The 24736-nt window shown below is 37.6% G+C and overlaps 1 protein-coding gene across 1 annotated transcript in view; it reads right to left on the bottom strand.

The window, feature by feature from the left end:
- The window catches only part of carmil3 (capping protein regulator and myosin 1 linker 3), a 193435-nt gene that overhangs the window by 142697 nt on the left and 26002 nt on the right, over positions 1 to 24736 (bottom strand). Inside the window, exons 3-7 of the mRNA XM_059345443.1 lie at positions 11087 to 11137; positions 8176 to 8235; positions 7962 to 8083; positions 2265 to 2359; positions 1837 to 1907 (exon numbers count right to left, since the gene is read on the bottom strand). Of these exons, the coding sequence (XP_059201426.1) occupies positions 1837 to 1907; positions 2265 to 2359; positions 7962 to 8083; positions 8176 to 8235; positions 11087 to 11137 (399 nt within the window). The remainder of the gene's footprint in view (positions 1 to 1836; positions 1908 to 2264; positions 2360 to 7961; positions 8084 to 8175; positions 8236 to 11086; positions 11138 to 24736) is intronic.

Genomic DNA, 24736 nt, shown 5'->3' with positions numbered 1-24736 from the left:
AATGACATTTTACTTGGAAATATCAACTAATTAAGCCAATGAACTGGTTTAGTGAATATTACTTGGATCGAATTATTCAATTTAGATGCAAAACTGAGGACACATAATAACAAACACTCACTGAGTAATGCACGACATGAAAAACTGCTATTTTAAAGTAAAAGCACTGAATTTGTATTTCTTTGTAGAATTTATATAGATGACTGAAATAATAATTACAGGGCTAAAAAAAATTTTCAGTGTAGTGATTACCAAAAATGGAACCATGGACCCCAGAGTAGCTAAGCTAATTAAAAAAAATAAAAATTATGATTTCATCATTAAAAAAAAATTATAATAAAAAAAATCATTAAGAAGGGTTTCCTCTGCTGTTTATTAGTAGCGGGTCGGTTTTTATCCCCAAGACAAAATAAGGGTTAAAGAACTGAATAAACAAATAACCAAACAGTTAGCTAAAAGTAATGAATGAAAGGTTAAAAGGTACTTTAGTGGGCTTAAAGTAACATCGATTGATAAATGGTTGAAATAGTGAACTAAAATTAATGGACAATCAGTTGAAATATTTGTCTTAAATTAATGGATTAGCAGCTGAAATAGTTAGTTATAAGTAAAGAATTAAACAGTTGGCGTAAAGTAATGGATAAATAGTTGAAATAGTTAGCATAAAGTAATGGATTAGTAGTTGAAATAGTTAGCGTAAAGTAATGGATAAGTAGTTGAAATAGCTAGCATAAAGTAATTGATAAGCAGTTGAAATAGTTAGCGTAAAGTAATGGATAAGTAGTTGAAATAGTTAGCATAAAGTAATGGATAAGTAGTTGAAATAGCTAGCGTAAAGTAATGGATAAGTAGTTGAAATAGCTAGCATAAAGTAATTGATAAGCAGTTGAAATAGTTAGCATAAAGTAATGGATAAGTAGTTGAAATAGTTAGCATAAAGTAATGGATAAGCAGTTGAAATAGCTAGCATAAAGTAATGGATAAGTAGTTGAAATAGCTAGCATAAAGTAATTGATAAGCAGTTGAAATAGTTAGCATAAAGTAATGGATAAGTAGTTGAAATAGTTAGCATAAAGTAATGGATAAGTAGTTGAAATAGCTAGCGTAAAGTAATGGATAAGTAGTTGAAATAGCTAGCATAAAGTAATGGATAAGTAGTTGAAATAGTTAGCATAAAGTAATGGATAAGTAGTTGAAATAGCTAGCGTAAAGTAATGGATAAGTAGTTGAAATAGCTAGCATAAAGTAATGGATAAGTAGTTGAAATAGTTAGCATAAAGTAATGGATAAGTAGTTGAAATAGCTAGCGTAAAGTAATGGATAAGTAGTTGAAATAGCTAGCATAAAGTAATGGATAAGTAGTTGAAAAGTATTTGACTTTTTTTTTTTTTTTACATTTTAACACACTGACTAAAGCACTTAAGACTCAATTTAGTCCTTTAAATGTTTCTAATTTTCTAAACCTCCAAGTAGTTGATAACCAGCTGGAATAATTAGCTTTAAGTAATTAAATAAACTGTTTAAATAGTTAGTTAGAAGTAATGCACGGCTGAAAAATATACAGCTATACTGCAAGTAGTAGAAGCAGTTTGATTGCTGAGTAAACAAACATTAATACTGACATTTCTATTGTATGAAAGAAAAGAACAATATCCACTTCTCTATAATGAATAGTGTTTGAAAAGTCATTTGAAACACACAGTGGGAATTGATGAATGGGTACATGAGTTCATCCGACAGGTCAGTGGGAGTACCTCAGACCAAAAGGGTTGGGAATTGCAGTCTTAAACAACACAACAAACAGGAGGTTTTATACAGCATGTAAAGTATTCTCACCCACTGCACTTCTTCTTTGCAGCCAATTCCATTGTAGTCACAAAGAGCTGCATAGGTTTCAGAAAAACCTCCTGAAAGATGGAGAGAAGAAGACAACAAATCAATCCAAAGCAGACTATAACAGATCGGAAATAGCAAGGATAGAATAAAGCAGGGCAGAGGATGTATGTAGGAATGAATAGGAGGGAGAGATGAAAGAGCGAGACAGATAGTCAGCGGAGAGAGAGATTAGCTGTAAATATTGAGGTGAGATGAAAGTATTGCAGCATGAAAGAGCACTTGGTGTAGATTAATGGGATTACGAGCAGAAAGGGAGAGCATCCAGCAACTTTGGTCTTCTGACCCACTTAAGGATGAGTCGCTAACATGATTTGGTGTGAGTCAGTGAGTGGACAGACTCTGGTGTGTAACAATCATAGAGGACTCACCGCATGTTTTCTGGGGCTCTAATGGTGATTCAGAGTTTGGTGAAAACTTGTGACTTCCTTCGGTCAGGTCTCCCTCTGCTCGACAGATCGGAGGACTGAGAAACAGAGAGGAGAGAACAATCAAGCTGTAGTTAGTGGCATAGTGGTGCTTTGAGCTAAATGCTAATTTTAGGATGCTAATATGCTCACAATGACAGCCACAGGGAGTCATCCCTATGTTCCCGGGTCCTATGTTCCCCATTTTTCCCAAAAAGGGTCCTATGTCCCCCGTTTTTCCCAAAAAGGGTCCTATGTTCTCCCATTTTTCCCAAAAAGGGTCCTATGTTCCCCAGGTCCTATGTTCCCCGTTTTTCCCAAAATGGGTCCTATGTTCCCCGTTTTTCCCAAAAAGGGTCCTATGTTCCCCAGGTCCTATGTTCCCCCGGTCCTATGTTCCCCGTTTTTCCCAAAATGGGTCCTATGTTCCCCTGTAGCAATACATACCGCGGAACATAGGACCCTTTTTCTGAAAAAGGGTCTATTTGCCATGGAATTTGGCAGTAATGGTGGAAAAAGTAACAGACTGGGGAACATAGGACCCTTTTTGGGAAAAGCAGGGAAAGAGGGTCCTATGTTCTCCAGTCTCATACAAAGAGGGGAACATAGACACGCTCCCCTAATATGCTCACAATGACAGTCTCAGCATTTGATTTGTAAAGAAGAGTAATGAGTGACAATATTGTTTATTTTCTTATATTTTGTAGCCAGTGTAGCATAGGGACAAAGGGTGGAAATAGCAAGCTAGCTAGCTAGCTAGCCAGCCACTAAATGAGGTAGCAAGAAAGTGAAAAATGGCGGACGGTGTGAGGACACAAACTTTTAGTTAGCGCTCTATAGCAACTTAAATTGAGTCAACAAAAACCAAAGCACCTAGGGTCTGATGCTCTCCTCCTAGTGAAGTTTTCTCAGCAGTGGGTAGTGGCGTTGAGGGTTATCTAGCTAGCTAATTCTTGTATAATTTGTGGTCTGATAAACAGATAGATAGCAGGGTAAGAAGGGGCTGAGCACATCAGTACCATGCACGCAACTCTACAAAAAATACAAATTTTACACTCCCATTTTGAAGTCAATAACAAATGTAATCTAAATGTAATTAGACAATTACAAAATTACATGGTTTTACTGTAATGTAGCCTTTAAAACCAGGAAAAGTCTACACTTATGATATTACATTATCTATAAATTGAGGACAAAAATTAGTCTCATATGATGATATTGATATAATATTGATATTTTGCCCATGACTTGGTTCCAGACTAAAATATTGCAGCCCGCATCAAATTCAAAGCCCTGTCTCTTGCCTACAAAACAGCAACGGGCACAGCTCCTGCATATCTGAACTCCTTTGTTCAGGTTCACAAACCCTCCCGCCCACTACGCTCTTCCAGTGAAAGGCGTCTGGCTCCTCCGCCACTGAAGGGCTCTACACCTCAAACCAGACTCCTCTACAGCTCAAACCAGACTCCTCTACAGTGAACCAGACTCTTCTCCTCTGTAGTGCGCTGGTGGTGGAACAAACTTCCAAACTCTATAGGATCTGCTGAATCCTTATCAAATCTAAAAGCACTTGCATCCTACTGAACTTGACCCACAGCAATTACTCTTGCTATGTTTCTTGACTTCATCTCTGCTTGTGTTGTATTAACTCTGAATTGTACGTCACTTTGGATGAAAGCGTCTGCTAAATGACATTGTAGTATTGCAGAATCATGAAATACCAAAGTAGTGGACCGACCGACAGAGTCATTGCCATCCCTGGAGTCAAACTGCTAGCATGACTGAAAATGTATCGCCTTCATTATCATTTCAGGAGGGGCACTGTCCTTGACTTTTAAGAAGCAGTGCTGCTGCCGTTAGAAAGCCTCTGGTCCCAATTATAGGTCGGGGGGAGAAAGAGGATGGTAAATATTTTGCTTCTCCCCTCCCGAAGCTGCTGTTGCTGAAGTGCCCTTAACCAAGGCACCAAACTCCCAGCTGCAGAAGTGGAGCACTTCAGTGCCCAGGAGACGCTACACGCTGGTACATAGCTGCTTCCAGGTGTCAATGATTATATAAATATAACTCTCCCAGAAGACATTGTTTTGAATCAAAATACATTCTCAGACAACTTAGTAAATAATGCTACCAAAAAGGGGATTTGAGTAACAAAGATTTAGAGCCAAATATGTCTAGTAAACCAAACACAGCTGCACAATATTTCCAAAATGATAAGGCTGTCTTATTTGCATTGGCGGGATGCTAATTTGCAGCAGACTTGTTTTTCATTGATTATAGCCGCTCCAGTAGATGGGAAGTGAGCGTCTGCAATGTCAAAACTGCTTATGACATTGCTTTGGTTGTGAATAAATAACACGTAAACTATAAAACCGAATCCCCGGGATGCTTTTTTAAGATGCTGCTGCTCCCCGCTGCAATTATATATATATTTATAAATATAAAAAAGGCATATTCCTTTGCTTACTGCTTGTTTTCTTTCAAACATTTCTTTGCCAAAATCATCCAGTAAGCAGAAAATGGTAAAGGCTGGGATCACAAAGTAAATACAGTGTTCGTACATAATACTGTGCTCTACCTGCTTTGGCTTTTTGATAGGATTACACCACTATACTGTTGCATTCAACACACACCAGCCTTAATCCCATTTGTCAACAAATCACACACACAACACCTAGCCACATCCGTGACCTTAATCCCCACCTTATCTCGACAATCATCATCCCGCCCCTGGAGCGCGCTTGTGTGCGTGCGTGCGCGCTGTCTTGATACTATCTGCATTGTGTGGATTTCAATACGGCGGCACCAATCGGTTACAGGGCTGCGCAATCAAACCCACAAACAACTTTTCCCTCCCTTCGTCCTCCCACCTCTCTTTATTCGCTTTAAATGTTCTCACTGGAAGCAATCATGTGCCGTGGACCCTAATGGAAAAGAGCCATTCTGAAAGATGATAGAGTGCGGAGATAGCCTTGTGCAGGTCAATAGCCCGAGCACAGTCAATCCTATTGCTCTTAGAAACTGTAGATGAGGCCCGAGAGAGAGAGAGAGGAATAAACTCTGCCTGGCTCGCCTGCGCACCCGTACATTCACATGATCATGGGATAAAAATTTCCAGGGCTTGAACTTAACTCTATCCAGGCTTTTTCTTTAGTGTGTATTCCCTTTTTTTGAAAGCGTAGAGGACACACACAGCCCATTTGAGGATTTTCAACTGTGTAAGAATGTCTTTTTGACTGGAGGCCTGACTCTATTGCATCCTTTGCTAGAAGTTTAAAGGTCCATTCTGAGACTCCTTGGAAAGTAACAACTTGCTACTTTGGGATTTGTCAGAAAAGAGACAAAATTAAACAAAAAGAGAATCAAATTGACCACAAAATGACACCAAAATATCAAAAAAAGAAACAAAATGACCAAAAAAATACATAAAATTAAGCAAAAAAGGACTCAAATTGACCACAAAATGACAAAAAATTACCACTGAAAGACATAATGACCAAAAAAAGACACAAAATGGCCCCAAAAAAAAGACACAACAATACAAAAAAAAAACCCACAAAATGTTCAAGAAAGACACAGAATGATCAAAAAAATGGAAAAAAGCCATTCTGAGAGAGGAATAAACTCTGCCTGGCTCGCCTGCGCACCCATACAATCACATGATCATGGGATAAAAATTTCCAGGGCTTGAACTTAACTCTATCCAGGCTTTTCTTTAGTGTGTATTCCCTTTTTGGAAAGTGTAGAGGACACACACAGCCCATTTGAGGATTTTCAACTGTGTAAGAATGTCTTTTTGACTGGAGGCCTGACTCTATTGCATCCTTTGCTGTAAGTTTAAAGGTCCATTCTGAGACTCCTTGGAATGTAACAACTTGCTACTTTGGGATTTGTCAGAAAAGAGACAAAATTAAACAAAAAAAGAATCAAATTGACCACAAAATGACACCAAATGGTCAAAAAAAGAAGCAAAATGACCAAAAAATTACATAAAATTAAGCAAAAAAGGACTCAAATTGACCACAAAATGACAAAAAATTACCACTGAAAGACATAATGACCAAAAAGACACAAAATGGCCCAAAAAAAAAAGACACAAAATTACCCAAAAAAGACATAAATTGACCAAAAAAAGACACAAAATTACCAAAAAAGACACAACAATACTAAAAAAAAACCACAAAATGTTCAAGAAAGACACAGAATGATCAAAAAAAATGGAAAAAAGCCATTCTGAGAGAGGAATAAACTCTGCCTGGCTCGCCTGCACACCCATACAATCACATGATCATGGGATAAAAATGTCCAGGGCTTGAACTTAACTCTATCCAGGCTTTTCTTTAGTGTGTATTCCCTTTTTTTGGAAAGTGTAGAGGACACACACAGCCCATTTGAGGATTTTCAACTGTGTAAGAATGTCTTTTTGACTGGAGGCCTGACTCTATTGCATCCTTTGCTGTAAGTTTAAAGGTCCATTCTGAGACTCCTTGGAAAGTAACAACTTGCTACTTTGGGATTTGTCAGAAAAGACACAAAATTAAACAAAAAAAGAATCAAATTGACCACAAAATGACACCAAATGATCAAAAAAAGAAGCAAAATGACCAAAAAATTACATAAAATTAAGCAAAAAAGGACTCAAATTGACCACAAAATGACAAAAAATTACCACTAAAAGACATAATGACCAAAAAAAGACACAAAATGGCCCAAAAAAGAAACAAAATGACAAAAAAAAAAGACACAAATCGACCAAAAAAAAGACAAAATTACTTAAAGACACAAAATGACCAAAAAAACACAGAATTACCAAAAAAGACACAAAATTATTTTTTAAAAAGACACAAAATGACCCAAAAAAGACACAAAATGACAGTTAAAAACTAAATTACTTAAAAAAAACACAAAATGACCAAAAAATATACAAAATTACCAAAAAAGACACAACAATACTAAAGAAAACAAAACACAAAATGACCAAGAAAGACAGAGAATGATCAAAAAAATGGAAAAGAGCCATTCTGAAAGATGATAGAGTGCGGAGATAGCCTTGTGCAGGTCAATAGCCGGAGCACAGTCAATCCTATTGCTCTTAGAAACTGTAGATGAGGCCCAAGAGAGAGAGAGGAATAAACTCTCACACCCATACTTTAAACTTAACTCTATCCAGGCTTTTTCTTTAGTGTGTATTCCCTTTTTTGGAAAGTGTAGAGGACACACACAGCTCATTTGAGGATTTTCAACTGTGTAAGAATGTCTTTTTGACTGGAGGCCTGACTCTATTGCTCCGTCAGTGATTGAGTGTTCTGCTACTCATTCCTTCTACTAAATAAGCTGCTTTAAAGAGGGAAAAAAGAAGAGCCAACACAATGCCTTCAGGTAACGGCCTACTCAGTGTCAGCTGGCTGATTTAATCCCACTGATTGCTGGGTGTTAAAGTCTACCGTGACACAGAAATGGGTTGGATGCAAACTACAGCAAACACAAGAACGCATTTGGCTGCTGAAGAGGAAAGCTGCCCCGAAAGTGAAGCTGCCAACTTGCCAACGCACTGTCGAGTGCTGTTAACGTCGGCCAACTTGTCTTCGCTCCTCAGCACATACAACACAAAAACAGAAAAGACTTGTTTCTCTGCTCCAGGCAGGGATGCTCAGAGATGCTTACGCATAAATGGAGTTGTTGAAGACTCGGGAGAGGGCGTAGTTGATGTGGCTGACCATGTGATCCAGCTGGTCCTGGGTCTGCAGCCGCAGCGAGTAGGTGGTCTTGTCTGTATCGATTACAACCTGTATAAATACGGACATGGCAGGTTTAAAAAAGTAATTCTTCATGCTGTTGTGAAAGTCAAAACAGCAGGGAGACTTTTTCAGAGTGTCACCTGGTGTTCTGGATACGTGTTCATTGCTCGGATCTCCAAGAAGTTGAAGGTGACTTCCATCTGAAAACAGCAGAAAAATATCATTGTGGTCCACTCTGACACTTTATAGGATGCTTTAGTCTGGGTCTTTATTTTCTTGGTTATGGGCATTTCTTTTAATCTCAATTATATTGCAGTCACTATAATAACTGCTGAGATCTGGCAACATCATTTAAAAGAAGCCAGATGGAGCAACAACAAAAAAACACAAGCAGTCTGGCTGATTCATCTTTTAAGTCCAATTGGTTAGCTGAACTTAGCCCTTTAATGCACAACATGGGTATAAAGTGACCCGACAGTTTTTATGTTCTATATCTTTGCAATAAATCATTTTCATCATTCAGTATTCTAGGTTTTTCTCTTTTAGTTTGTTTTTGATCATCATACATCCTATTTTTTATGTTTTCCTTTATTAATTTTTGAACAAAATCCCTTTTTGTGTCACTACTCTTCTAATGCACAACATGGGTCAAAAATGACCCATATCCATTTTTTTTTAGCTTAGTAGCTTGTTAAGCTAACTACTTAGCTAACTTCTTGGCAAAGTATTTAGCTAAGTAGCTTGTTAAGCTAACTACTTAGCTAACTTCTTGGCTAAGTATTTAGCTAACTAGCTTGCTAAGCTAAATACTTTGCTAACTTCTTGGCTAAGTATTTAGCTAAGCAGCTTGCTAAGCTAAATACTTAGCTAACTTCCTGGCTAAGTAGTTAGCTTAGCAAGCTACTTAGCCAAGTAGTTAGTTATGTAATAATACAAAAACGTTTTTTTCTTCATAAAGTATGAGAAGCAAAATAGAAATAATGATATGTTGTTATCAAAAACAAGATATTTAAAGAATACTTGGAATATTCAATCATAAAATAAGTTGATATCAAAAGATAGAGCACAGAAACACACAGCAGCATTAAATAACATGGGAATGAATGTGGGTCTTTTTAGACCCATGTTGTGCATCAAAGGGTTAAGAGAAAACAAAGGCTAACAGTAAAATCATTTTTCTGTTGCCTTGATGACTCGTGATTGATCTCTAAAGAAGAGAATGAAACACTTGAATCGTCTGTCTGAACATTCATACTTCTTGACCTGTTTCACTTTGTTGTTGTGATGTTGCCACTGTCACAGATCTCAGTAATTATTCTGTTGTGTTCACTGTTATGATGACTGATAAAAGTGATGGCAAAACTTCATAAAGTTAAAAAAAATGACTTATCCATAAAAAGCAGTTTGACATTTTTGGGAAATATGCTAATTTGCTTCATTGCAGAGAGTTAGTCCGACTGTTTTATCAGTCAACCGGTATTAAGAAAAAACACACATCACTGTTATGATACTATATGTAGGGAAATATGAAAACTCAGTTTTCATTTCTAGAAGTGGTTGATCAATTAATTAATTAATCGCTATGGTTTTATACATACTCCAGTATGTATTTTATGTTTTAGCCCCTGAAGAGGCATGATGTTAGTTCCCACAGTAATCTTCACATTTAAATATATTTTGTGTTTAAATATCACATCCCTAGTTGATAGTGTAATACAAAATGTTTATTATTTGAGGCTGACAGATATATCTGTTGACAGATATTATCGGTTGATGTCGGCATATTAAAGGTCCATCAGTATCAGTGTATATGCTGTCCAATATGCGCAATTATGATTTTTTTATATAATATATAATGCAGAAAATGTTTATTGGAGTGATTAAGAAATGGAGTTAGCTTTTTATTTTCTATTTTTCAGCTATTGACTGACACTGAACAGTAATGATGTTTATTTAGCCATTATTTTATTTCGATTTTTCTTCTTTATTTTCTCAGTTATCATTTATAGAAACAGTAATGTAATACATTGTTTGTATAATGTATAACCAAGGTCAAATATTATGGTAACACTTTACAATAACCAACTAAGTGATAAGTGAGTAACCATTTACAAAGTCCTATACATATTTAATCGTTAATCATTAACATACTTAATATGGTGTTAAAAATGTTATAATGAGTGCAACTAAAACTATTAATTATAATTTGTTTGTTAATGGTAAAGTAACATAAACTTACATTAATATACCATCTACTTGCCATTTATAAATGATTTATGAAGTTAAACATTAATAAATTATGTATTTACCATTCTAGATGGTTTATATATGGTTTATAAATGATGATTAAACATTAATAATCTATCTGTTTACCATTTATAAATGATGGTTATTGTAAAGTGTTACCAATATTATTTAATAAAGTTTTATGTTTGAGAAAGTTACTCTCGGGGTACATTTGTAGAGTGGTGAAAAACCGGTGGACAATCCACTTAAAAGCTTTATTTTCACTCATTTTTTTCACACATTACTGTATCGGCCACCATATCGGTTATTGATTAATTTTCCTATATATATTTCCCATTTCCTAAAAATCTAAAATCAGAATCAGCCTCAAAAATCCCACATCGGCAGGGCTCTTATTCATTACTTATGTTAAATGTTCTTTAATAAAGTAATTTGTTTAACAAAGCAGCCTTCTGGTTCTGTTAATTGGCATCAGGCGCAAAAATTCCACATAGTTCTGGCTGCAGTCCACAGGCCACTAAATATCGATCGTCTCATCATGCAACTCTCTGCAAGAAAGTGAATAAGCATATTTCCCAAAAACTATTGCTCTAAATCACTCACGTCATGCCACCTGCCACCTTATCATCTTCTTTGTAATCGCTATCATTCAAAAACATCATCACTGCAGTCATCATCATTATCTCTTCTCTCCTGCTCTGAAAGTCTGCTACTTTTTTTTTTTTGTCTCTTTGCGAATTAGCATAAGATCAAGGCTGGCAAGTGAAAGCCATAAAATTCCAGTGAGAGCGGGGGAACATTTACCTTGGTGGGCACTTTGACAGCAAAGAGATACAGTCTCCATGTTGCCAGGACCTGAGGGGAGAACACATTCATTTTTCTGTCACAGAAGCAGGAAATGCAAAATGCAAATGGCAGCAAAAAATAGCACAGCACAAACACCCCATAAAGAGAGCAAATCATCTCTGCGGCTCGTCCCGATGACTCGTAAGTCATGCTAAGCACTCCAGACATTAGCAAGCTAATGATGATAGCGCGCGTGTGTGAAAGAAATATTATGGCGGGACTGAGAGTCATATGACAGTCCGATTTATCGCGCTAAGTTGTGTTGATGGAACTAAGTAGCACTTATTCAACAGATGCCTCATTGCGTCAGGGAGGAAACTAATGGTGAGATAAGAGGGAGACAGAGGACAAAGACGGGAAGAGCGAGCAAAAAAAAAAAAAAAAAGAGGTGTGCTTTTGCCAAAAGAAAGCCATTACCATTTAAAAGGGTCCGGGGTAATGCAAGAGACACAAAATGTGAATATATTCACATCTGCCTATGTAATTAATCTCATTCATAATTCAAAAATCCATAATTAGCATACCCCATGCATGCACAGTGCATCTATATGTCTCACCAGCTCTTCTTCCAATTCACAGCCACACTTTCTCTCAAATTCCCTCTTTTGCATTCTGTCATTTCCCTTCATCTTCATGGAAATCTGTCCATTTTCCCCATCTTCTTCCTTAATCCCTAATCCCCCCATCTCCCTATGTGCCACCTATCACTGTCTATATGTGGGGAAATATGAAAAGTCAGTTTTCATTTCTAATTAATTTCTTCACAATTAATTAATCAATTAATCGCTATGTTTTTATACATACTCCAGTATGTATTTAATGTTTTATGTTTTAGCCCCTGAAGAGGCATGAGGTTAGTTTCCACAGTCATCTTCATATTTAAATGTGTTTAAATAAGTTTTGGATCAAATTAAACTCAGTAATTCATGCTAGCAAGGTTTGAAACAGTAAGATAGTTTTGCTCAAATTAATAATCATAATAATAATAATAATAATGCATTTTATTTATAGGCGCCTTTCAGGACTCTCAAGGTCACCTTACAATAAACAATTAAAAACAAAACAATAATGATAAAAAAGCAATGGCAGTAATAATAAACAATCAATCCTTTTGTATTTCTGTGTGTTTTTTGCAACTTTCAGTTTGCAAACTGTAGCTTTATCCAACATAATTCTCATCTCGTTGGTTTATTGACGTACGGCTGCAGAAGTGAACGCTCGGCGCGTTTCAGTTCAGTGATACTGAGAGATAAAAATTGAAAAATACACAGATCGATTAAAAATTCCACGTGATCGACCAAATTCTTAACGACCGTTAATCGATCAGCGATTAATTATTCCTATCCCTAGCAAGGTTATAATAGATTTGGATTTTTCATTAGTTTAGTTTTAATTTTGTTGTAAATTTTTGTTTTCAAATTCAGTTAGTTTTAATTAGTTTTTAGAGTGAGTTTGCTAGTTTTAGTTTAGTTTAAATTTTTTGAAAATGCTTAGTTTTAGTTTAGTTTTTATTAGTTTTAGTTTAGGCTTTGTGGTGTGAGATTCAAAGAGGTCGTAATAAAATTTTCCTTTTTTTCCTTTCCTGTTTATCCAACATCCATGACATGTTTGCTCAAGCACACTCAGGATTACTAGGCCTGGGACGATAACAAATTTTGCTGGACGATATATTGTCCCACAAATTATTGCCGATAAACAATATTATTGTCAACATGATAATATATCATAATAATGCACACCCTTTCAAATACAATACACTTTTATTTCTCAGTGTTTTTTGCCATTGTAATCGTAATTTTAAGAACGTTTAAATATCCTAAATAAATAAAAACATTTTTTTTTTTTTTTTTTTTTTTTAAAAGGGCAGTATTTATTTTGCGATGTAGCAAACTCCACTTTCTGTGAGCGCACAGCGTTTATATTTACTTTGTCGACCAGTGTTGACTGTCGGGACGAAGGCTCTGCATCTCCAGCTGCAGTTTTTTTCCCCAGCTGGGAAAACTGGGTCGGGTGGTTCTGCTTTAGATGGGCATGCAAGTTTGTTGTGGTGGCTTTTTTTGTTGCCACCACTTTTGAACAAATTGGGCATACAGGCTCGTCCGTGTGTTGATGGGCTCACCTTTTTCATTCGGTTTGAAACCGACATATTCCCACACCGGGGCTGTGGCATTTGGCTTTGCAATCATCTTTTTTCCTGGCGTTGCTCCGCACAAGGCTCACCTGCTGCACTCTGTGTGTAGCCAATGCTAGCGGCCCAGCCTTCCCCACAGAGACAAAGAGACTGATGACTGACAGGAGGGTTCACTCCGCTCATTCTGCTATGGAACAAAAGAGATCCAGCACAGAGTGAACCCTCTTGTCATCCAGCCTGCTTGGAGGCAACAGACGAGGAAAACAAACACGCATGCGCATGGCGATATATCGAGGCCGGCAAAATTATTGAGTTCATTTAATTTATCGTGCGATTAATTGATTTATTGATTATCGGCCCAGGCCTAAGGATTACCATAATAACTGAACGGATTACGCTATCGGAAAATTTCCAATGTTTTCTGAAAACTGAGAAGTTGCTCTTTACAGCCGATATGGTGTCATTACGGTAATTTCACTCGCGCTTCTCCCGGAAGCCACAAAACAGGAATACACACACTCAGCAGTGGAGAAATAGAAACCCTGGATTATGATTGGAAAAAAGTTGATAAAGAGGAAAACTAAGGACATTTTCACTATAATTTTAGTTAGTTTTAGTTTGTTTTGTAACCACACAATACATTTTCAGTTAGTTATCGTTTTTTAAAAACTCTAGTTTTTATTTTTATTTCAGTTAACGAAAATGTTTTCTCAATTCTAGTTTTCGTAATTTCGTTAGTTTTCGTTAACTATAATAACCTTGATCCCTAGTTGATAATGTACAAATCCAAAATGTTTAATAATTTGAGCCCGACAGTAGGGGTGTGCCATATCGTATCGTTCACGATAATATCGGTAGATTTTTTTTTATGGTTAAAAAAATTCATATCATGATATTGGCAACGTTCCTACTTCTTGATGTAGTGGTTAAAGTTGTTTTAATCACAAAAAGCTACTTACTCTCTGTCGCTAAACACATGCAGCTTTCAAAATAAGAGCACAGTGTGTTAAGAGAATCCACCACAGAATTTACAAGAAGACTGTCAAAATAAGATGCCTTAAATAAAACATACAAGAACCTTTATTCTCCTTTACAAAATGTCATTAAAATATGCCCCCGAAACCCCTAAATGGTAATTTTTTATTATTTGCTCATACTCAAGAGGAAATTTTTTTGTATTTGGCAACTGTTGAGATTTGCACTTCAAACTACATTTTAGATTTTTTATTATTTATACAGACTACAAAAAAAATCATATTTTCTATCTTTTTAAGTATTTCCTAATATCGTCAAGAATATCGTTATCACAAAAATAGCCTGCAATATCGTGATATTCTTTTAGGGCCATATCGCCCAGCCCTACCCGACAGATATATCGGTTGACTCAAATTCCCTCTTTTGCATTCTGTCATTTCCCTTCATCTTCATGGAAATCTGTCCATTTCCCCCATCTTCTTCTTTAATCCCTAATCCCTCCATCTCCCTATGTGCCACAATGCTAACCCTGTCTGGTATGCCCCCCGCCTTAACACCTCACCCAGTCATCCCTCCTCCTCCTCCTCCCTCCGTCTCCCAACTCCCCTGTCTCCTTCCCCGTTTCAGTTTTTCTTTTCTTTTTCTGCTCCGTCACTTTCAATTCCTCAAGGCCTCTCTGTGCTGAATGGCTAATGGCGCCCTGCTGTGTGGCGGTGAGAGGAAGAAAGAAAATGAAACATACAAAGAGATCGAGGGAGGAGAGAGAGAGAGAGAGAGAGAGAGAGAGAGAGAGAGAGAGAGGAGGACGGAGACACCAGATTCCCCTCCTGATAATGAAGTCTTCAGATACTATACACCTACTCCCGGCTAAGCTGGCCTCACCCATCAGCCCTGCGTCTTAACTGTATAGACATCCAGAACGGACTCCCACTGGGGGAGGACAGAGGGATGAAAACAAGAGATGCAAAAAGGAGGAGACAGAGTGATGCCCCCGCCATGAGAATAAAAAAACCTCCGCACCAAGACGGTGAAAGGGCCCTCGGTGGAAGATTGTTAGTCCAATCACAGCTCCTTGACAAGTTTGAAAACTCTGTTACATAAATCCAAGAAGGAGCTTGGGGGGGGTGTGATGGGACCTTGAGGCGTACAGAAAGAGGAAAGTGAGAGAGGTGAGACACGGTGAGAAAATAAAAGATTGAAGCATCTTCTCCGTTCATAAGCCTCCCAACTGTCAGAGGATCTGATAATGTAAACACAGGCATCAATAATGCACCGTCTCTGACGGCTGGTCCTGGTGCTGAACAAGGCCTCTCACGTAGAGCCTGTCCTCTATTGATATATCATTTACAGCCCATTGAAGTATCATTAGAAGAAATCCATATTCAAGATGGTTATTTTTTGCCTGCTTGGATGGGGTATGTGTAGCAGGGAAGGAAAAAAACCTAATGAGTTTTACCAGATACAAGGTTTGAGTCCAGGTGTCACTGTACTACCCAGGCTGTGACGGTGCAGAGTTCTTGAGAGAAAAAGGAAAAGCACCGCTACGTTTTTGCGGTTTATCGCAACTAGTGGTCGACCGATATGGGTTTTTAAATGCCAATGCCGATACCGATTATTTTGACATTAACTGATCCCCGATATGTGCTGCCGATTTTTCTGGGCCGATTCTTGAAGCAGATTTGCCTTTTCTCCTCCATTTACATGATAAAAATGACACAATGATAACAAATGTTACACAAGTTTCAAATTAAACAAAAAAAGCCTGCTGTTGGCTCAGTGAAATGGGCTAATTAATCGGCGAACGCACGCACTCGGCCGATGCAGATACAAGTAAAAAACAACAAATAGAAACAACAAAGATATACACTACTGGTCAAAAGTTTTAGAACACACCAACTTTTCCAGAATTTAATTGAAAATGATGCAGTTTAATGTCTCAGTGTACTCTGACATTAATGCACATTTGCAACATTTAAAATTCTTTGTTGAGCATGATAGTGTTTTGAAAGTAAAAAAAATATTCAAAATCACATTTTGTGTTGGACTAAAGGACTAAAAAAAGACACAAAATGACCAAAAAAGACACCAAAAGACACAAAATGACTTAAAAAAGACATGAAAAGAATTCAAAAATGGACAAAATAGCCCAAGACTCCATAGAGTTAAGTTGTTAACCCATTTCTTGTTCCCTGAAAAAGGCCTACTTGTATAATTCTGAAATGTACATTATTTTTCAGTTTTGGTTAAGCTTACCTTTTTTTATTTTCCTCTGGCAGTTCACCACTTACCTTTGTACCCTTTCAAGCTGTTCATTTGACTAGAACTGCTTGAATTTCAATAAAAAACTGGAAAAATTGGGGTGTTCTAAAACTTTTGACCGGTAGTGTATATCGGCTGGCCGATATATAAGTCTACCTCTAATCGCAACCCCATCAACCCGGTCATGCCAGGGTACGGGCTTCTCAGAGTCGGGGTTTTTGGGAATGCAGCCCTGTCCGAGTCTGCACACCGCGACTAGCTCTACAGTCGTGGAAAAAATCATTAGACCACCCTTGTTTTCTTCAATTTCTTGTTCATTTTAATGCCTGGTACAACTAAAGGTACATTTGTTTGGACAAATATAATGATAACAACAAAAATAGCTCATAAGAGTTTAATTTAACCCATTAAGGCCTAAAGCGCCTGGAAAAAAATGCCTGGAAAACCTCTGGGCGATTTTGAAATGACCCCCTAAAACCTGAAGTTTTTCATGAAATTCAACACCTACTAAATAATAGATTTTTCAGCCTCTGTAGCAGATAAAAATGAAATTCAAAAAGTATTTGAGAGCTTATACCCGTGGCTTTCATGAGAAGTTGTGTTTATTTGTCCAAACCTCCAATAAAGTTTTTTTTAAAAATCAACAAACTCAGCAAATGTTACATTTGACTGAATAAAAAATCCTATGCATAATACTAATACATGCCCATTAGCAGTGCAACAGCGCTCCCGGTTTTAATGGTAGAAATGCGGTAATGCTTTCCCGGCGTCAATGGGTTAAGAGCTGATATCTAGACATTTTCCATGGTTTTCTTGATAATTACCCGGCTCCACGCTCCGGCAACTAAGGAAAGCTAAACACAGATCATCTGCTTACACTTCCCACACTGAGATAAAGCTCAAAAACCACCAAGTAGCTCTTTAAGGTGTCAACTGTAAGGGATGCCTTCATTCGATTCCTTTTACACGCAGACCCAGGAATAAGATTAATATTTGTATGGTTTTTGTTTGTAAACAATCATGTTCTTTGGTCTGATGTCATTGAGCCACTGCTGCAGCAGCTACAACCTAAACAATCTGTGGTGAGGTGGAGTCATGCATGGTGGATTTGATGTGACAGTTCTAAATGTTACTGAAATGGCTTTTGGCATTTTACACAACTGAATGCTACAATTCACATGATAGAATGAAGTAGAAATGATATCAAATAAAGTCTATTTGTATTGATATTACTTTAAGTATACTTGTATCGGTCCTGATGGTTCACATTTTACTTGAACGATACGCATGCTATACATTTTCTGCCCTATGAATAATTAGATCTTTATGATAGTATATTTTGTTGTGTTGTGTACTTAAATTATTTTTTAAATGTTTCCATTCATTTTCAAACCGAGAGAAATTTGTAATTTTAACCGGCATTTGGTCGCCAATAAATGGTGTAATTTCTCTTTGGATTATAATAGTTTTTGAGTTTTTGATTACGAAAAAAAGCCACAAAATGACCAAAACAATACACAGAATTACCAAAAAAGACACAAAATTATTTTAAAAAAGACATAAAAAGACCAAAAAATACACAGAATGACCAAAAAAGACACAAAATTATTTAAAAAAAGACATAAAATGACCAAAAAATACACAGAATTACCAAAAAAGACACAAAATTATTTAAAAAAGACATAAAATGACCAAAAAATACACAGAATTACCAAAAAAGACACAAAATTATTTAAAAAAGACATAAAATGAGCAAAAAATACACAGAATTACCAAAAAAGACACAAAGTTATTTAAAAAAAGACATAAAATCACCAAAAAATACACAGAATTACCAAAAAAGACACAAAATTATTTAAAAAAGACATAAAATGACCAAAAAATACACAGAATTACCAAAAAAGACACAAAATTACCAAAGAATACACAGAATTACCAAAAAAAGTAATTAAAGGGACCTTCCACACACAACACGGTAAAGTGCCATTCATATAAAACTCACATTAAACTTTCATATCAAGGTGGGGGCCACAAAATATCGTCACAAAGGCCACAATTGGCCCGCGGGCCGCGAGTTTCAGACCCATGATGTACACTCAAGGACTCCTAATGGAAGAAGCTCTACCATTTTATGTGCATAACTACAGTGATGGTTGTTTGTCAGTACACTAGTGACCCACACTCAGTGCTACATCTGAAGGCATCCTGTGTGGCAGACTGAAGGAGGACTGAACCTGCTGTGGTTTTAGCTGCGTGGGCCGTAGATTGGTGTTAGATTTTAATGGCTGTATCAACATTTATTTTGTAAATTAGCCAAACTACAAAACCAACTGTTGGCTGTTATCAGTAGCTGTAGCTCTGCCAAGCACGTTTCTGAGGAGTGAAAATACCGCTCTGTATTTAAAAAGCAAGTTCTTAAAGATAAACAGAGAGATATATCTGTTGGTTAATGAATCATCAAGTGTTACCTACACACTTCACTTTCCAGCTCGTATGTTGTCGCTAAACAGCTGTCGAGTTCTGACCCACTGCTAACGCTAGCAGATAGTAAATAAAAGTTAGTTCTACTTTGATGGTAGATTGTCAACAGAATGGGTTTAGAAGTTACACAATCTGATTTCTCTAGCCGATTTGATTTTTGATTTGACTTACCAGAAGTTTACAATTATTACCATAATAGCAGACATCCCTAAATAAAACTACATTTTTAAATGTAATGATTAGAATTTTTGGATTTTAACTATCCCGACTAATATTAAGTAATATTAATATTAGCAGTAAGTTGGTCAAGTTTTCTGTATGCAGGTTTGCAGTTGATTTTTTTTTTTTTTTTTTAAATACTACTATATGAAATATTTTTCATAATTAAGTCCTCTTGTCCTTTAATTAAGTTCTCACAATACATTCAGTATATTCAATATATCATCCACCCTGAATAAGCTCCATTGCTCCCATGTCAAATGTTCTGTTGAGGGTTTTTCAACTGAATCTAATTTACCAAACTGAATTTTTGTCATTGGTTTGGATAGTTGTAATTGCGTATTATCTCTGGAGAGCACGCAGCCAAAAGAGAGAAAAAGACAGAGAGAGTGAGAGTTAATGGTGTAGTATATTTTATGCTACAAATTTATATTACTCTAATATAAAAGTTCTGCTTTGCTAAAAGGCCTCAGTATGACCTTTGGTTCAGAACAGCCAGAGTCTCCAGGTACCAACTGGTTAGAAACCAGAATAATGAACATTAATATCTGGGAGTTGTCAGACAGTAAAGGTATTGGAATTTTTGAGGATAAGCAAGTATAGATTGTATCCTTTTAAGCAGGGTTCGTACACTTTAGCAGTGGTCAAATTCAAGCATTTTTAAAGGACTTTCCAGGTAAATTTTCAAGCTTTTCCAGTATCTTACACCTGTTGTAAGTTGCATGTTTTAGATGAGTACTTACATACTAAAAGGGGGAGATTTCACTGAACAACATTTTTAAGAGGAATGGTCTTCATTTCAGATAGGCTACTCATTATTTTTACATTGAACATGTGATTATCTATAGTCTATAGATGGATATAGTCAGGTTGCAAGAGAAATACAGTAAGAATTTCAAGCATTTACAAGCACTTAATCCAAAATCCTTGAAGCACTTTTTAAAAATTTAAAATACAACATTTAAATGTAAGCATTTTCAAGGATTTCAAGCACCTGTACGAACCCTGTTTAAGGTTAAAAAGTAGATTTAGCAGCGTGCTCATCCCGGAAAGACACGCCCATGCGTTGTGTATGGTCTGGAACATTTGACTTAAATACCCTATAATACCCTATAATACCCTTTCACAAAGAGAGAAATTTGAGAGAGAACTGAAGGCTCCATTGGACTCGGGACACCTTTCATTCAGCAGCCTCGAAATTGACAAAGTTCTCCTCCGCTGTACCTGGGCAGTGAATTCTGATTGATTGACAAAGAAAACTAAAAGGAACTTCTACTTGGTTTTTAACCCTCTGGAGTCCATGAAACCACCGGCACATTACTTCTTCCTGACGTCAAGACATTAAAATGAAGCAACATTGAGTCTCTCCATCAGCTTCCTTCTAAAGTTCTGGCTTGAAACTACATGCCAGATTTTTTTTTGGATGATATTCGGCCAAGTAAAACCGGAGATACCGTCAAATATATTTAGTATAAAAATATAGAACTAGATAATATCCTCATTCTACATGTTATGTTATATTTGCAACCTGTATTCATATTTGCAATATTTAAAATTCTGTGTTTTGAAACATAATTTTCAAGATCAGATTGTATGTTTCCTTTGGGTTTTTTGGGTTCAAAATTTTGATCAAGTAAGTCAAAGTTAAAAATTAATTATCAGGACATATAGGTGAGGTAATGCTGAAAAAACTGATACCAACATGGCATGGTGAAGATTAATAAACAGATTTTTTTATCGGACATAATAGCCAAAGATTCCAAAGGGTTAATCCACTTTTCTCACTCAGAGAGGTGGTAAATTTACACCACAATGGTACAGTTATTCTCACAGTCTATAGAACACACTCACGTCTGGACACAATTGATATGATGACATCCATTTATTGGTGAATAGGACCACCAACGATGATATCATCATCCATTGTGAATATCGTCAGATGCCAATTCGGTAGCCCTCTAAAAACCTAGAGGGAAACCCCGCGTAGGGATAAATTACACATCTATAAATATTAATTGGTACAAAAAGCCAAGTTAAAGTCAAGCCCCACTAGTCTGAACCAAAATGTTTCCCTTCATGTGACACTCTGGCAACCTCCTCCTTCCAAGGATCAATTGAAAATCCTAAAAGCTCCTCAAAGATACATTTTCTTCCGAGGAAATCCCCCGAGATGAGATGGTGGACTTTTTTGACCTGGTCAGCCGTGGCAAACAGCAGGTGACAATCTGAGGAAGTGGCGAAAGAAAAGAGAGAGACGGACTGGTTGGCAGAGATGATTGGATGGGTGGGTGGAGCAGGCGGGTGCAGAGGTGCCCTTGCTGTGACGGCACAGTGTCAGAAGCACTAGTTCAAAGAGCCAGCCAGCCAGCCAGCCAGCCGGGCCCTGGAGCAGACTGCCAGGGCAGGGTGGGGGGGGGCGTGTGTCATACAGTGGGGCTGAGTGTACAGTACGAGCACGAGGACAACAAATGTGTCTCTTTTCTGGGTGTACTCGTGCATGCGTGTGTGTTTGCGTGCATGCGTGGCTGAGAGGGCAGAGGGCGGGGGCTTATATTAATCATAAGCTGTCAGGCTCTGGGTCTTGCACTTCAAACGAGATGGTGCAAATCAAAGTGTGTCTCTGGGTCGTGTGTGTTGCAGCGTTGCCTCTGAGGGAACAAGCTGAGGATCAGTGCCAGATTTGGCCGCCTGCGGTATTTCTGGCACGGCCACAAGGGCATTTTAAACACACACACACACACACACACACACACACACACACACAAACACACACACGTTGCAAAATCAGAAACATTCCGATACACACATTTGCATAAGTCCGGCATGCTCGTACAGCACACACTCTCCATTTGGACTCTCATGCACGTATAATGATGCACAATAGCTCACTAAGCTGGCTTTGGACTACACTCGCCTGTCTCTCCCTCTTCCCGTCACACACACAGACACACACACACACACACACACACACACACACAGTCAGCTACCATCACTCAAGTGAACTCAGCATCACCAGAACACAACCCTGCCATCAGTCAATCTGTCAGCTTACGTGCATGTGTGTGTATCTGTGTGTGTGTGTGTGTGTGTGTGTGTGTGTGTGTGTGTGTGTGTGTGTGTGTGTGTGTGTAAGTGACAGGGGGTTTGAAAGCACAGATGCCCCAGGTCCTCCTTTATAAGTGGACTTTAGAGTGGTTCAAAGAGAGAGAGAGAGATGAAGCCAAATGAGAGGAAAGAAATGCAAAGCTCAAAAACACATCTTGTTCCAGATTCTCTCATAAAAACCAACCAGTCCAATGCATCTAAATCAAAGAGATGGCAAAGAGAGGCGCTCTGAAACCCAAAGGACCTCTTAAAAAAAGAGAAGAGGGAAAAAAAGGAGATAGAGAACAGGAGAGAGATAATGGGACGGGGTTGTGGGGTTGGACTGTAGATGGAAGTAAGAGAGGTGAGATGGAGTGTATGAGAGGCTGGAGAGTGGTCGGGATTGGGTGATTGGGCTGAGAGGGAAAAAGGGGGAGGGGGGGAATAAAAAACGTGGGTAAATGTGAGCAAGTGGGAGGCATGGTATATAACAGGACTTTTATATTATTATTTATTATTCCGATAATTAAATTGAAGCTGACTATGCATCTTGGTTTACGATCTCAGATTGAATGAAAGTAATGGACGTATGTCATCCATTCATTTGTAGACTATGAAGCCTCAAAATCTATATTTTTGCAGTTGTCATCTTGGTCTATGGCCATCGCAATATTGTTGTTTTGCAACCAGGCGGCAACCTCCGGGTCTGAGCAGGGAGGCAAACCAGGAAGTGTCTTAAACTGCATTCTGTTGTATGTATATGTGTTGGAACGTATTGTTTTTTATGTCTTTTATACACTTTTATAGACTGCAATCAAATTGCCCAAGTTGGGACAAATAAACTATACTTGACTTGACTTCTATCGAAAATTCCAACAGGGGGGGCGCTGACAGCGGCTGCAGAAGCCTTTTGGTCCATTCATTTCAATACAAAATAAGAAAACTTCTCACTCGATTTATTACCTCAGAAAAACACTATGGTCTCAATCGCTAGTAAAAAAAATCTTCTTCCAGGCAATTTGATGTTAAAAGTGTAAATAATGGCACCATTTAGAAGAAAATAGAAGATAAAGAATCGTATGATTTGGGGCGTGGCTACCTTTGATTGACAGGTCACTAACAAGGCAAGCCGTCATCAGGAGAGAAGCAGAACAATGAGTATCCATGGCAACGTGTCAATAAAGTTACGTTTTGGTTTCGTCTCATAACTTTGACCCTTTTCACCTAAAGGTAGGTATTTTCACCAGTTTAACATTTTGTTCATTAAAAATGTCTTGTTCAGCATTTGGTTTTACAAATAGAGACTTCCAGGAGTCGCTGTTTTTTTTAGAAAAGTAACATACATTTTGTTTTTTGCTAAAACTAACATCCCAGTTAATGCTAACATGAATTAGCAGCGACTTCTGTCAGTCAGGTTGAGGTCTAGAGAGGCTGCTCTCAGTTTCCGGAAACAAGATGGCGAAGGGTGTAACGCTGAACTCGATGCCTCAAACGGGCCACAAACCAATAGGTGACATCACAGTGACTACGTCTATTATTTATATACAGTCTATGCTTGCAGCCAGAGGAGTCGCCCCCTGCTGACCATTAGAAATAATGCAGGCTTATGGCACTTCTACATTGGCTTCACTTTTCAAGCTCAGAAGCTGCTGCCTGAAGACGACACACATTTTAGTTTGAACAAAACATATCTTTAAACTACCTGTAAAAGTTGTCATCACAATGAAGATGTATTGAAAGATAGAAAGCAGCAGCTTGTGCATTACTGTGTATTCAACATGCTTTTGAAGATGCAAGAAGTCAACTAAAGTGCAATTATGTCCATTTATTCTATTAACATTTACATTTACATTTAGTCATTTAGCAGACGCTTTTATCCAAAGCGACTTACAGGAAGAATAAAAGCAAACAAAGAAGGTATAGTGCAAAAAGAGCTATTAGTGCATCAATAAGTGCTCGTGACAATTCTTTAAGGAGTAGAATTATCGTGTGGTGCTAGGAGAGAAGATGCTCTCTGAAGAGCTGGGTCTTCAGGAGGTTTTAAAGGTAGAGAGGGACGCCCCCGCTCTGGTTGGAACTGCTAGTGTGTTCCATTATTCCATATTAAAGTAGCCGGTTGTAAATAGGCCAAAATTTGCAGGAAAAAAATGCTGTATTGAGTTACTGCAAGTGCAAAAGCTTTACATTACAATGATTTAACTGGTGAAACATAAGCTGCCTTTTACTGTGAGGCAGTCACAGGAAATGTAATGCGTTTGCCAGTGAGATGGACACTGACCGCGATCATTCATCAAAAATGCTTTTATGGAATAAAACAACTGTCATTTTTTTGACAGCTGCTCAGTTTGAAACATTGCGGCGAGTTATCAACAGTCAGGACCAGTGAGCTGTTAGATGAAGAGCTTCCATCCTCCAACTTCTCAACGAGGTTACCAACTACTTTCACTCTGCTCTGTGCA

The sequence above is a fragment of the Centropristis striata genome, chromosome 11, assembly GCF_030273125.1.
Source record: "Centropristis striata isolate RG_2023a ecotype Rhode Island chromosome 11, C.striata_1.0, whole genome shotgun sequence".
In the NCBI taxonomy this organism is placed as follows: Eukaryota; Metazoa; Chordata; class Actinopteri; order Perciformes; family Serranidae; genus Centropristis; species Centropristis striata.
This window is presented reverse-complemented; position numbering and strand designations above follow the sequence as displayed.